The sequence below is a fragment of the Diuraphis noxia genome, unplaced genomic scaffold, assembly GCF_037042655.1.
Source record: "Diuraphis noxia isolate RWA-SAM2 unplaced genomic scaffold, SU_Dnox_SAM2 contig0003, whole genome shotgun sequence".
In the NCBI taxonomy this organism is placed as follows: Eukaryota; Metazoa; Arthropoda; class Insecta; order Hemiptera; family Aphididae; genus Diuraphis; species Diuraphis noxia.
This window is the reverse complement of record NW_028301713.1, coordinates 29,946,239-29,960,290: the sequence shown is the minus strand read 5'-3', so window position 1 is coordinate 29,960,290 and position 14,052 is coordinate 29,946,239. Positions and strand designations below refer to the sequence as shown.

Below are 14,052 nucleotides of genomic sequence, written 5' to 3'. Positions count from 1 at the left end.
ATTACCTGATTGAAGCCCGTTTCACGTACCTACATAACTACATAAGTACCTATATAAGTTTTTATAATAAATCTCTGCCGAAAAAAGAATGCCAATCTCAAAAAAAAAAAAATAGGTAGTCTCCTTTTCAATTTCTACAAATATATTAATTGAGTGTTTTACTTGACCTAACTTTCTAACATCTTTGATCTAAAAAACTAACTTATGCAAACTTATAGAATAACAATTCTGATTATTTGCTCGAATTGCAAAAGAAAAAGTAATATAAATTAAACTAATTTCACTTTAATTATGTTGGTATACTACAATAATTGTACTATATAATACTAAACACAATAATTCTAGGTATATACAAAAATAATTCAAGTAAGTTTGCAGGATTTGTCAATAGTTTTGCGTTGGTCATATACGATAAGGGGCTCCGGTTATTTGTACGAGACATATGGATTGGAAGGCATGTATAGGTTTTATATTGGATGGTTTTGCTTGACCCCAAATTTGGATACCATAAGACCAGAGAGGGGTAATAATCGTCTTGTATATTACTGCGTCTCTTAAACACATAATCACGCTAAACGCACGTCGTGGTGGACCATTTGTCTGCTGCACACACAAGGTCAACGTACACGCGGTTTATATAATAACACTGCACGCACACACGTGTATGTCACATACACGAGTAACGAGTACACGACACACATCTCACAATGTCAAGGTCTGTAATATTCATTGAAAGCATTATTTGTTTTTTTCGTTCATTAGCAATCGGGAGTGAACACCAACCAGTGCCGCAATAACCGGGTGTATTGCGTGTGTCAAACACACGGGCCCAGGGCCCCAACCCATAATGGGGGCCCAATGATAAAAATTAAAAAATATATAGAAAGAAATAAAATAAAACTATTTTGTTATAATAATAATTATTAATACAGATTGAGCAATAGATCGGTTTTGTTTTGTACACAACATTATCGTATACATTAACGTTTCTTATGCAGCCTGAATAACCGAAATTAAAAATAGTTTGGTAGTTTGGTTGCAATTGATTAAAGCGCGTCACGCGAAGGAGTATTGAGTATTGAGTAATAACTCAAAATTCCAAAGTATGTTTACAAATTTGGAAAAATTAATTTTATAATAGTCAATAGGTTAATTTTTCAATTTTCAAGAGGACGAGGGTGAGGGCCCATTCATTTATTTTCACACGGGCCCAAAATGGTATAGTTGCGGCGCTGACACCAACCACAATAATACATATTACACACTATTATATATTTATATTAATATGTAACAAATATGAATTATCATTAATAAAGTATAATGATTACAGGGTTAGGTGGTAGGTACAGAATATTAAATAAAAGGTAATTTACCAATAATTACTATACCATTTAAGGAATGTCCTGCGTAATGCAAACTTCTACGTTTCAAATGAGAACCATAATTTTTACTGAAAATTGTTAAGGCACAGTTTTTTGAATACTCTGATGCATATAATAAATCTAAATTAAAATTCGAACGAATAATAGTTACTAAGTTATTACATTATTTATAGGTATGTATACTGAGAATAATAATTAATAACACTTAATAATGATTTTACATTTTTATATCAAAATATTATTATAAAGTAAACCGAGTTTTCAATCCTGTACTTACTTACTATAATTGGAGTGGGGGAAGGAGTGGAAAATGACAGATGCATCAACTTATAAAGTCTTATTAGTCGGGTTTCTTCTGATATTAATGAAGATATGAGGTAGCACGGATTGAGTTGCGGTCTCATCGATTAATTAAAATAATACTGAAGTCAACTGCAATATTAGTTTGAAGTTACGTGAAATAACACGCACGCTCGGTAGACGTGTGCACTGCACAAGTTAAATGCCTTTGATAATATAATATTATGTTTGAAATACGTTTTTTATGTAACGGGAGTGTAAGAGGTATAATAACAATAATATATTTCATGACGATGAATAAAAATGTGCGTAATAACTAATAACCAACGGCCGTCAATATATAATTATATACATACCTGATGGCTGTATATCACTATAGTTAGAATAATGTATATGATATTATATATTATATATAGTACATTTGTCAATAGCAATTATTATATCATTTCAAACAGTTTCAGACAATTAAATTTCACAATTCTTCGAAAATTATACACGATATTATACGCGGTTATAATCATATTAATATAGACATCAAGGTATACATTTTTTTTTCGATGAAATCCAAAATTTACTTTCTTCTATCTCAAGTCTTAACATATTAATGAAGTATACGAGTTACCTCAACGACCTCGCATGTCTCATCGTTTATTTCAGTATTTGAAACTCCACTACTTTAAGTACAAAATGTATAATATAGGTACATAAACATAAGAGTATAAATTAACAATGTACAGCCGTACAGGTAAATGTATGCCTCAACGTTGTATATAATTTGTCTCGGTCGAACGTCAATTTTTTCCTATAATAAACTTTTAAATCATTACCTTCCTATTTTAATATAGACAAGAATGATAACCGTTATTAAAATGTATAATGAACTCATCGGTATACATATTTTATAATTTAAATCTCTAATTTCCATTCTTTTAAGCTTAGTTCACAAATAGTTATAGGTATACCAATATATTTTAAAATTAGGTATAAGAAACGCCGGAAACGGTTAGATGTGTCGGGCGTGTATGTACAAGATCACAGACACTACTGTTTCAGTAAACATGTCGAGATTCTCTGTATTAGGTAATGTGAAGCATATATACAGTATACTTTATACAGAGTGATTCACCTAACAAGCAGCATGTTCACTCCTTAGTCCTCTTAAAAAATGAATATATTAAAATTATGATTTTTAAAAGTTTTAAATCTATTTGATTTTATTGATATTAAATCTAAATCAAAATGCAAACGAGTGATTTCTAGCCTAACCTATATTATTACAATTTAAAATGCATTTAATTATACATATACTAAGCATTGAAATATCCAAATGGTTTTAGAAACATAAGAAATAGATGTAATATTAAATATAATTCTTATTACCATTAAGTTATAAAATTCATAAAATTTTAACAAATTATAAAATTCTACTAAATTGATAAGTACTAATTAGTATATAGATAGATTATTTTCAAATTGCTATAGGTAATAGTTTTTAATCTTTCAAACTGCTATCATCCTTAGTACTTACACAAAATTAAATAATAAGTCAAAACTGCAGATTGTTTAAATTTTTATTTAGATATTGTATATATACATCAAAATCTCAGAAAAGTACTCTACTTAAAAATTTACGGGAAAAAAGGATGATTTTCTTTTGAAAAAAAAAGAAATTAGTAATGCCATGAAATTATAGTCTTTAAAATTTTAAATACATTTGAGAATTCCATATTATGTATAAATCAGAATTTTTGTTAACTCGTTATTAAAGGGGAAACGTACATCAAGATCGGCATAAGTCGCCGATTATTAAATTATAAGATTATATTATAAATTATAATACCATTCACCATACAGGTAATAATTAGTTACCTTTTAGGTATACGTATTAAAATTATTTACGTATTTAAATTGTTTTGCATGATATGTGCAACATATTAATATTACCTATTATATATTAAGCTGCTGCAAGGTGTTTCGTGATATTTGTGTTCCACCGTCAATGACTTTTATTCCATAAAATATTTTTGAAATGTATGATTTTGGAAAATAAAATAACTCTGTTATAGAGATAAAATATATCTAGTACACTTACAATTATTAGCATATTATAATTAAAAAGTGAAATTATCACTAATATTTCCGTAAATTATTCAACCAATTACGTAATTACTTAGGTATGTTTTAAAGTCTCGGTAAGACGTGATTACAGGAGTTTAATATGAAATACGTATACAGACAGTAAATTGGTTGCTGGTGGGTGTGCACGAGGATAAACTGCATTATTGTGGATACCCGCCTGTATACTCGATATTCAAAGCGCCATGTTCTATTGGTATATACAGACATTCTTATTCTTCACAAGTATGCACAGTATACATATATGTGTACGTTAAAAAATTATAATATATGTAGAGAACACACTGTCGTCGATGTGACGAAAAGATTAAAAACGAAAAAAAAATAAAAAAATAAATCTACAAATCGCCTTTGCCCCGATTTTCGTGACGATTGTGAGCGATGACCTCGACTTCACTCTGACAAATAAATATTAAATGATATAGGTACGATGTATATACATGAAGTATATATAATCTAACCATGTATAGCTATTATTGTATATTACATGCACTTAGCTTGATTTCACACATTTCGTACAAATAACGCGCAAACGGCAAACAATACAGTTTTTTAATTTAAATAAAAAAAAAAAAACACACTCCTGGACCCTTATACGTCTGCAATATTGGACGTTGTACACGATAACATTGTGGCTATCGCAATGTCGCAATGACGACGATGAGTATAATATATACAAACGCAGAGAATCGTTTTCGTCGTCAGCCGATCATCAGTTCACGCGAGCCGATCATTATAACCTAATATTATATTGTGCAGATCGAAAATCAATATTATCATATAAGGTAGTCATATTATATTATAACTACAGTCTTGGTAAGCCGTGACCGGCGTGACCTATACGGTTGTGGTCGACAGTTGAAACTTGGAAAGGATGATGACGGGGATTTTTTTTCAATAGGGAATAATTTTTTTTCTATTGACATTTTACATGACTAAGGATCGATAAGTATTTAGTTTTAGAAATTATTTGTTCAATTATTATAGATTGTAACAAATAACATTAAATTATTTATTATTATAAGATCACATAAACGCTGAGATAAACGCGGCAGCGGGTCATGGTGTGTGTAACAAAATTTATCACTAATGATTTAATAGTGACATTATGATAATTAATAGAAAATTAGACTTGATTTTATAAAATATGATGAAAGGTATGATTTATTACAACAGTATGATAATAGGTAATTATTAATGTGATTCTTTGTAAAAATTTACTTATTATATAGTATATAATATATACCTAACCTTATACAGTATTATTGTATACTAAAATCGATGCTGCGCTTCGCATGAAAATATATAAAATTCTGAAACGTGCATTATCTGTTCTAATACCTATAGGTATTCGTAATCAAATCGTTGATTTGTTAGCTATTCTGCTCAAAAATATTTGTCTGATTAATTTTCATATAATGCATGATAGTACATTTTAGATTAATAATCTGTAGTCTGTTCTACCTGTATTGTGTTGTTTATTAGTTATTTTGTAGTTTGATTTATAACTCATGAATTTTCACCAAAAAATAATTTAAATACTGTTATTGAACAATTTTTTTTTTTTAAGACTATTATATACTTTCAAAAGAAGGTCTCCTGCATATTATAAAAAAATTATAAATACACCCAGGCCACCGGGGTTTGTTGGCACTCGTTGGCACGTAGCCAGCAATTTGTTCAGTTAATCTTGCAGTGTTATTATGACCACATTTACTGAAATTTACTAAAATAAATTGCACTATAATAATCGATTGAGCATTATCTAATATAAAAATTGGCCCCTCTACTTCCGACTCCAAGAGCCATTATTGATATATTTTACGCGATAGTAATCTAGAAAACCTACCTACCATCATGCTTTACCAATGAGTTTATATGTTTACAATACGATAACAACTAAAACAAAGCAAAAGCATATATCATTTTATACGAACACACTATTATTATTTGTACACATTGTACACTTGTAGGTGATATGACCTCATGAGTGTTATGCTTATGAGGTTATTACTATATAATATATGATACGAGTGCGAGTCTACTTTATCTTTACCCCTCTTCTGCACTGCGACGAACGTGCTTAGCCATATTCTGAATGAACTGATATTATATTATACGATATCGGTGAATTCGTCGAAAAATTATTGGTGCTTAACCATAGAGTGGTGTATCGATGATGGGAGGGGAGTGGTATTTAGTCCCCCCCTTCCTCCGTAAAAATGAAGGTATTATGATTTATATAATTGAATGTCGAATGTAACGTTTAAATTGTTCTAAATAATTGCAGTTGATTTTATTATACTTATGTTAACCCCCCGTGAACTAACACTGTGTACGCCACTGAAATCGCAGTCTAAAATTTCATACCATTTGATCAATATTTCAAATATAATATGTATATATTCGGGGTGAGGGATTATACAGTTTATCTAACCACCCCAGTACCTAGGTATTTAGTATTTACCATATACACGAACGGTATGTGCGCATAAAACCAGCCGAGTTTTTATTTTTACAAGGGAATTTGAACTATTTAGTATTTTGATGGTCACATTCTGGATTTATTACATTAAATAATGAATGTAGACCGTCCAAAACATAATATATTATGCTATGACCTTGACATAGACAGCGTTTTTTTTCAATATGAATATTTAACTGTTTTATAGTTATTTGAATTCGAAGGTAAATTGCATGTCGAATCTGATCGAAAAACAACAATAATTATACAGTTACACTATAGCTATAGTATTACATTATACGAATCATAGTATTTGTGTGTGTAAAAGCGTATGTGTGTGTGCGTGCGTGCGCGTGTATTGGTGCAGGAATGTAATTTTCAAATTTTCTCTAATACAATTTGCCGGACATTTTAACCTTGTCGCTCTGAATAAATAATTTCCCGTTATATGTATAGTATTTATGTATTCCAATATTTATACCCGGCTATCATACGACATTTGATCCGAATCAGACTACCGGTCACTTCCGTTGGGCTTGGGTCGTATTTATTATTTATTATAATATAATTCATATATTGAGTTAGAGATTATCTATAATATGTAGGTATTGATATCATAATAGGTGTGTTTAATGTTTATATGGATGGATTCATAATTCATACTATTAAATAGACAGAGACCCATATTGTATAATATTACGTGCATTAAGCTAATTATGTGAATGTGATTCATATTGCTAATTAAAACTGTATTTTAATTTTTAATTATCTGCTGCAAAACGATCTTTTTGTGAATCATAACAGTTTAAAAATAAAAATAAAAATATTTAGGTGCATTCGATGATAATTAATACAGTTTAAATGTGTCACAAAAATCATGAAATTATATCCTTTTCAATAAACATGTCATTATATAAATTCGTTTTAGCTATTCAATATCTAAAATAAACAAATTGAAAAACTAATATTTTCTAATAAAAAACTGTATTAGCAGCAAAATGGCAATAATAAATATTTTTGAGACAATGGTCATATTTAATTTATGAGTTTTTATATTTTTGGAAAACACATCATTTTATCAGCTATTCATATACCATGTGACTTAAGTCTGCACACGCCTATGATGAGGAATCATAAAGTACTCCAAGAATTACGGTTCACTAACTGCCTGGTGTCTACAGAATTGTACAGTTAAAATTTAAAAAAAAAATAGCGAATATGGCCGTGGTGTTACGTCAGTTATTAATATAGGTTATATTTATACTTCAAATAAATTAAGTTAATGAAAATTTCAAAAAAAAAAAAAAATACGCATCAAACGCGTAAATAAAAGGCAGTTAGTAATAAGTATACTCATAATATTATAAAGTTTGTATGAAACGAATTATTTACAACATGGTTAATATGATTATAAACAGAAAACTTGATATTTGACATAATAATATTATATTTAACAATAATTCAGTTAATTGTGATGAATGTAAAATAAATCGCTATTCCAATATATTGATTTAGTTCTTTTAAAATCAATTTCTGACCTTATATTGTTATAATGAGGTTACATAATATGCTTAAATGCCAATTTATAGGTTTCACGTTGTACCTACGTACTAAGTACTAAGTAGGTATGTAGTAAATCTGTATACATTGCATTGAATATCTTTTGAAGTCCTGCGAGTTTTATGTCAAATCAACAGAAGTTATAAATTACACAAGTAAAATTGCATAAACTTTCTACGTCACAAAAATTATAGTATTAAGTCAGTTTAGAGCTGGGTTTCGAGGTAGCCACTAGCCCGTAATAGGTATTAAAAGCATCTACATTTTTAATTTACCTAGTTTTTTAAACTTAATGAAAGAGCAATTTATAAGCGATTAAATCGTAGAACCTGCGTTTTTAGCTATTCACCAAAAACATAGAACATTCATATTTTCTACTTAAAAAATTAGTCGTTTAGAATTGTAAATATAATATATTAGCCACTAAATTATTGTTATTTGCCGTTTCTCCACAGCATAAGATCTATATACAAATGAATTAATGATAATTTTAGACCTATAAATATTGATTATTATTTTAGTTTAATGGCCTTTTCCTCATTGTTTTGTTAATTTCATAATACCAGGAAATGTATTATAATGTTGTTATAAAGCAAAGCAATAACAATGCAATTGCAACAGGTCAAAAAAATTAACAAATATAGGTACATACTTGACATACTTCTAATTAAAATTTCTTTAAAAACAATCAAAATATTCAAAATGTATATAATATGATGTATATACATTTTTAAGCGTTATAATCTAAAATCTACCTATAGAAGATTTCTCTTTTTAAACTGTTATTTAAATTGCTTTATTAAAAACATAAACATTAGTAAAGTATATTATTTAATTTTAAAATAGAAATAATAATCTGTTATTGAAGCACGCAAAAAAATTGCATTATTACGTTATGCCACTACATATTTACAATAAATACAATTAATTTAATGCATTATCAATTAAATACTTTTTTATATTTTAGTAAGCATCATAATATTAAAGAATCAAATCTTATTTATTTCGTAATCGAAATGTGGTGAATAACATAATATTTAGAATTAATAATAGGTGATGAGTATCATAGAAATACATCAAATAGTAATTTTATTTCTAATTAATCAAGTGTATATTATATAATGAGTTTAATTAATATAATGCCATTGATTTACCATCTGTATTAATATAGTAATTATGTGAATAACTAAATCTAAATAATGAATTAATTATTGGAATTATTTTAAAATATTAAAACCTTTCTGTTCAAAAGATATGACTCACCGCCAATTTATCATTAAAAATAATATAATGCGTAAACTTTATTCGATATAGTCAATGCTTTATAATAAAATAATAAATTTGGCATCATTTTACGATTGACGAAACATGAACTCTATAATGGTTAATAATAAAAAAATTGATAAAAAAATTTACCATGTCAACTGTTGATAGAATGACGTAGAAATACACAATATTCATCAAATTTGAATAAATCACGCAACTTCATAGGATAGACTATATAATATATAATATAATTGAACTATATACTAAAGTTAAAATCTTAGTTAAACCACAAATTCTCGAGGTTCTGGTAGAAGTACTTACGTCCGTTTCGTCTCGAACGGGAAATGACAACGTGTTTATAAACGAATAGGATTTTTTTTAATTGAAAACAATTTCCCGGAAATTGAACGATGTTTTTTTAACCGGGTGACATATTTTATCCGACCGGAAAAATATTGAAGGTGGAAAAGACGAAAGGTGATTGTTGCCCAGAGAAACGACCACAATATTGTAGAGATAATACTTTTAAATACATTTTTTGTACTTATGAACATTGCGATCGTTAATTATCATAACCATCGTTATGTATTAATTGTACGCTCTAGTGCGTATAGCGATATACTTTTTAAGTCGATCCAGCTGTCGAGTCGTGTCTGTTTCTCTTACAAACAAATATTATTTTACAAATAAGGAAAATTCTGTAAGGCCACTGCGCCCTTTAATATTTCATTCCAGTTAACTGCAATATGCGCCATGCGGTACATCATCCATAGATATAGTATATGTATGAACTATGAAGGGCTGGGCCAAGTTATATAGTATATTGTTCAGCCTTTAATATTATACATTTATACAAAGTTGGTTTTAAAATATTATGTTGTTCAATAACCGCCTTTATTGAGTTGGTACCTATAACTTATAAGTACCTACATTATAGTAACTATAGCGATGTAGGTAATAAAACATTTATAATCACGCGCCTGGCCGTATACAATATTTTTAAAGCCTACACGCATCACGCCTATAATGTTAAATCGTATATAATATTGTGTGTGTATGATATACTCGTTTAACGCTAATTGATGAAAATACTAACTTTATATAGGTAGGTAATCATAATACAGGTCGCGAACGACGACGACGAGTGTGGCAGATTTCACGTATTAAATAAAAACTCGATTCTTTATAATATATTTTAAAACAACGTGTCCTCGGTCCGTGTATATATATGTGTGTGTGTGTGTATGGTAGAAAGTGTTATTTATTGCAGTTCCAATAAAATATAATAAAATAATTCTTGGTTATGAGATGAGTTCCAAATGTAATATACTTGAAACCGTAAGTACCAAGAGTTAGGTATACCTAGGTCCAATGTTCATATTATACAATGTATTTATGTATAAGTATATTTTAGCCCAACTGCGCAGGTACGCAAATCGTTTTCAAATCGTATGCGACCCGTTGGGCGCATATTTGCCATAATAATAAATTATTATCAAATTTGTCACGTTCAACTGCGCATCACTTGAGAACGACGGCCGACGAGCGAGTCGATCAATTGTCTGCAGACTTAACGGTTATCGACTAAAATCGTATCAACGGAAAAGCAAGTAATAACTATACCTGCCTACTTGAGAATTTAAATCAAGTGTCTAATTTAAAAATTTAAAAATAATTGATAATATTATTTATTTATTCAATTCGTAAACAGAAGATAATATTACATAGTACAGGTACCATTAAAATATTATCGTTTGAAATATTATTACAACTCTCACTAAAAAATATTTAAATATAATGGATTGATTTACTTGATTAACTGCAGATTATTCAAAATGGATATTAATTCTTACGAAACATTCGTCTATCATGACCCGTTAAATCTGAAAATAATAACTATAGGACGAAGCAGATAAAAATCGTTGTTTGAAATCGCAATAATGAAGTGCTATTTAAACACATGCAATACTACAATACTGTGACGGATCGCGTAAGAAACAAAATCGCAAAAACTACATTTTGATTAGAAACTATATATACAACATTATTACATTAATTTAATTTAATCGTTTCATAGGACTGTAAACATATATAATATAGCCTTACAATTATCTCAAGTTACCCGTATACTACGGACGGTTATTTTATTATATTATACTTTTTATGATTAGCTTTTTTTTCATTTCAATTTTAATCATATTTATTATACTAACATAATTATAATAGGCCTCAATGAGAACACTCGTTTGAGGACCCTAATATATACGTAATAAGCATGAATATAATACATCATATTTATAGATACTTTCACACATAGTACTAAATAGAAAATTCAAGAAAAAAACACACACACACAGCAGTGATGTACACGAAAATATTAGATTTACAGACCTCGATGCTGACACTTGACTTTAAACCTTATATATATATATATACATGTGTGCAACGAGACTAATAATACCTATATACGACGGTCATTTACAAAGGCATCAGAAAAGCCAAAATTTATCTAGGTATACATCACAACAGCTCCAAAGGTCTAGTTTCGGATACGGCCAAGGGCTTTGTCATTTTCTATATTACACTGCCCATTTTTTCAGTACAGCTCATGTGCCTACATCACACTTGCACGTGCCGTGGATGTCTTCACCTGTATGGCTGTACGTTGCCTCCTTTATATTTCAAAATAATTACGTATACGTTATATAAGTCAAAAATAACTCGAAACAATGTTTTTAACCTTTTGGTCCATATATATAACTGATGAGAAACTGTACATAAGGATTGTCCAGCTATCAGAAAAAAATCAAAGCGTATTATATACTATTTATGTAGGTATTTGATAAAAAACTTAAATGTTTTATTAAATAAAATAATATATCATAACCATCACAAATTAGCCGTTTCACGTGTCTTAATACTCGTAATTGCATGATTAATTCACGGTATTAGTGTATTACACACACAAATGTGGTCTCGGATTAAGGGGAGGATAATATTTTAAATCTCAAACCAAAACACAACATTTCTATCGATTAAATCTTATTTTCCCTAAACCTTTGGATGGATCCACTGTTTATGATTGGCACGTAAATAAAATTATTGTCACCGTGAACAAAATTGCACTTACGGCCACGATCCGGATCGGCGGCGTGGTTTGCGGACGCGCACGGCCGTACAATTCTTACAGTCGTCGTCGATACGGCCGACCGTGGCCGGGTCCCTGCGATTGATTTTGGCGGTGGCCGCGGTTTCTGCCACCGTGGACCGATCGGGACACGTCCCGTTCTCGCCGTCGTCTTCGCGTCTCCGGCAAGACACGCGGATAGCCGCAGACGTGTCGGCCGCACCACCGCCGTAGCGTACGATCGACGAGCCGAACGTTTCTTCGGCGTGTTGTACTTTCATGACGGTTTTCGCCGCGGCGGAATACGTGTTGACTATTATACACGAGACAAAACACGTCCGGTATCGGTCACGCGGATGTGGTCGTCTCTCGAGAAAATGTCTATAAATATTATATGTTATATTTTGAACCCGTTACCGGCTGGCGTTATTTTCCTGACGGATATCGCGCTCGTCGGATATGTCTCGAACCAGACCACGTTGCGATTACCACCGCGCCCGACGAACCTTTGCGCAATCAGAAAGCGCGCCGACGACTGCAGCTGTACACTGCTGTTGTAGTGCTGTGCCGACTTCGGAAGGTGAGTGGTGACGGCTCGCGATGCGCCGCTTCACCCCACTTCGGTGCGGCGCGAACTGTCCTTCTCCCACCGACCGTTGCAGTCGAGTACGTCGCACAAGCACCTCGCCGCCGCCGTCGGTGTATAGGTAACCGTGTCAATAAAATAATTTTATAATAAGTAATGATATTGCGACTCATTATTATACGAATAATAATAATATGATGCTTTTTTTAACTCAGACAACAGGCGCGTGTTTTGGAAATGCAGTTTTGAACAACCTGCAGGTTACCTGTTCAGCTAGTTGTGCCTAGTAATTTATAAACTAGTAAACAATTTGCTCAAAACTGCATCGTAAAAACAATAATATGATAAATGTATAATTTTCGACGACGAAAACGGGAGTACAAGACGCGATAAAAAATAAATAACACCCGAAAATTGCGCACGCTTTCGACGGGTGTCGCACGCTTTCGATTCCGAATTTCAGCGACGACTTAGAGTTGTAGTTACACCACCGCGAGTATAATAATAATACAGACCATAAATCTGTGTGTATTATGAATCGGTCGTAAGTATCATTACTATCGGCTAAATAAAATAGAAATATACAAAATGTCAATACACATTTATAACGATATGATGATAATGTTTTCTCAAGATTATAACTAGGTATTAGGTGTATTTTCAACAGTATATTTACGTAGGTATAGTAACCTACTATTATAGTAAGTAACCATATTTTATATTAGGTACACGAGAAACGGTAAAGTATAATGTTTGATCCGTTACTATAGAATTAGTAAAAATATTAACTTATTAATTTATCATTATCGTCCATATTATAATAATACTACCGCCACACGTCGGCCTTCCGCGTACCACCGCGTAACCTTTAGCGTACCAAGGTTTGAGAACCGCTGCAGATTATATTATTATATTACATTAAAATATAAGAAAAATATAGTGTTATCGTACCAGTTCGACCCTTATACCGACAATGGTATCGCGGAAAAAATAAACACCCCGACTATATACGATGTAATATTTTACATGTCTGCAGTACCTATAACCTACCAGGAATACGATAATAATTTCATAATAACACATACAGTCGAGTCTCGAAAACCTCGAAACCTCGAATTTTTTTCTTGCTCCTTGAAATGTTTTTTAAGTTTGTCGAAAAATACACAAATCGAATTTATTTTTATTCCCCTTGAGATCCGAGTTATCGAGTACACTATAATGTGCACGCGAT

The 14,052-nt window shown here is 30.7% G+C and overlaps 1 protein-coding gene across 8 annotated transcripts in view; it reads right to left on the bottom strand.

Moving 5' to 3' along the window:
- The window catches only part of LOC107165461 (NAD kinase-like), a 65,023-nt gene that overhangs the window by 10,255 nt on the left and 40,716 nt on the right, over positions 1-14,052 (bottom strand). For 2 of the 8 annotated variants that reach the window (XM_089222597.1, XM_089222604.1), the window contains exon 1: positions 12,239-12,801. The exons of 4 other annotated variants lie outside the window; for them this stretch is intronic. In XM_089222597.1, the coding sequence (XP_089078723.1) occupies positions 12,239-12,516 (278 nt within the window). In that variant the 5' untranslated portion in view covers positions 12,517-12,801. Of the gene's footprint in view, positions 1-12,238; positions 12,802-14,052 lie in introns of those variants that run through there. 2 more of the 8 variants (XR_016190813.1, XM_089222596.1) reach the window with 2 other exon arrangements.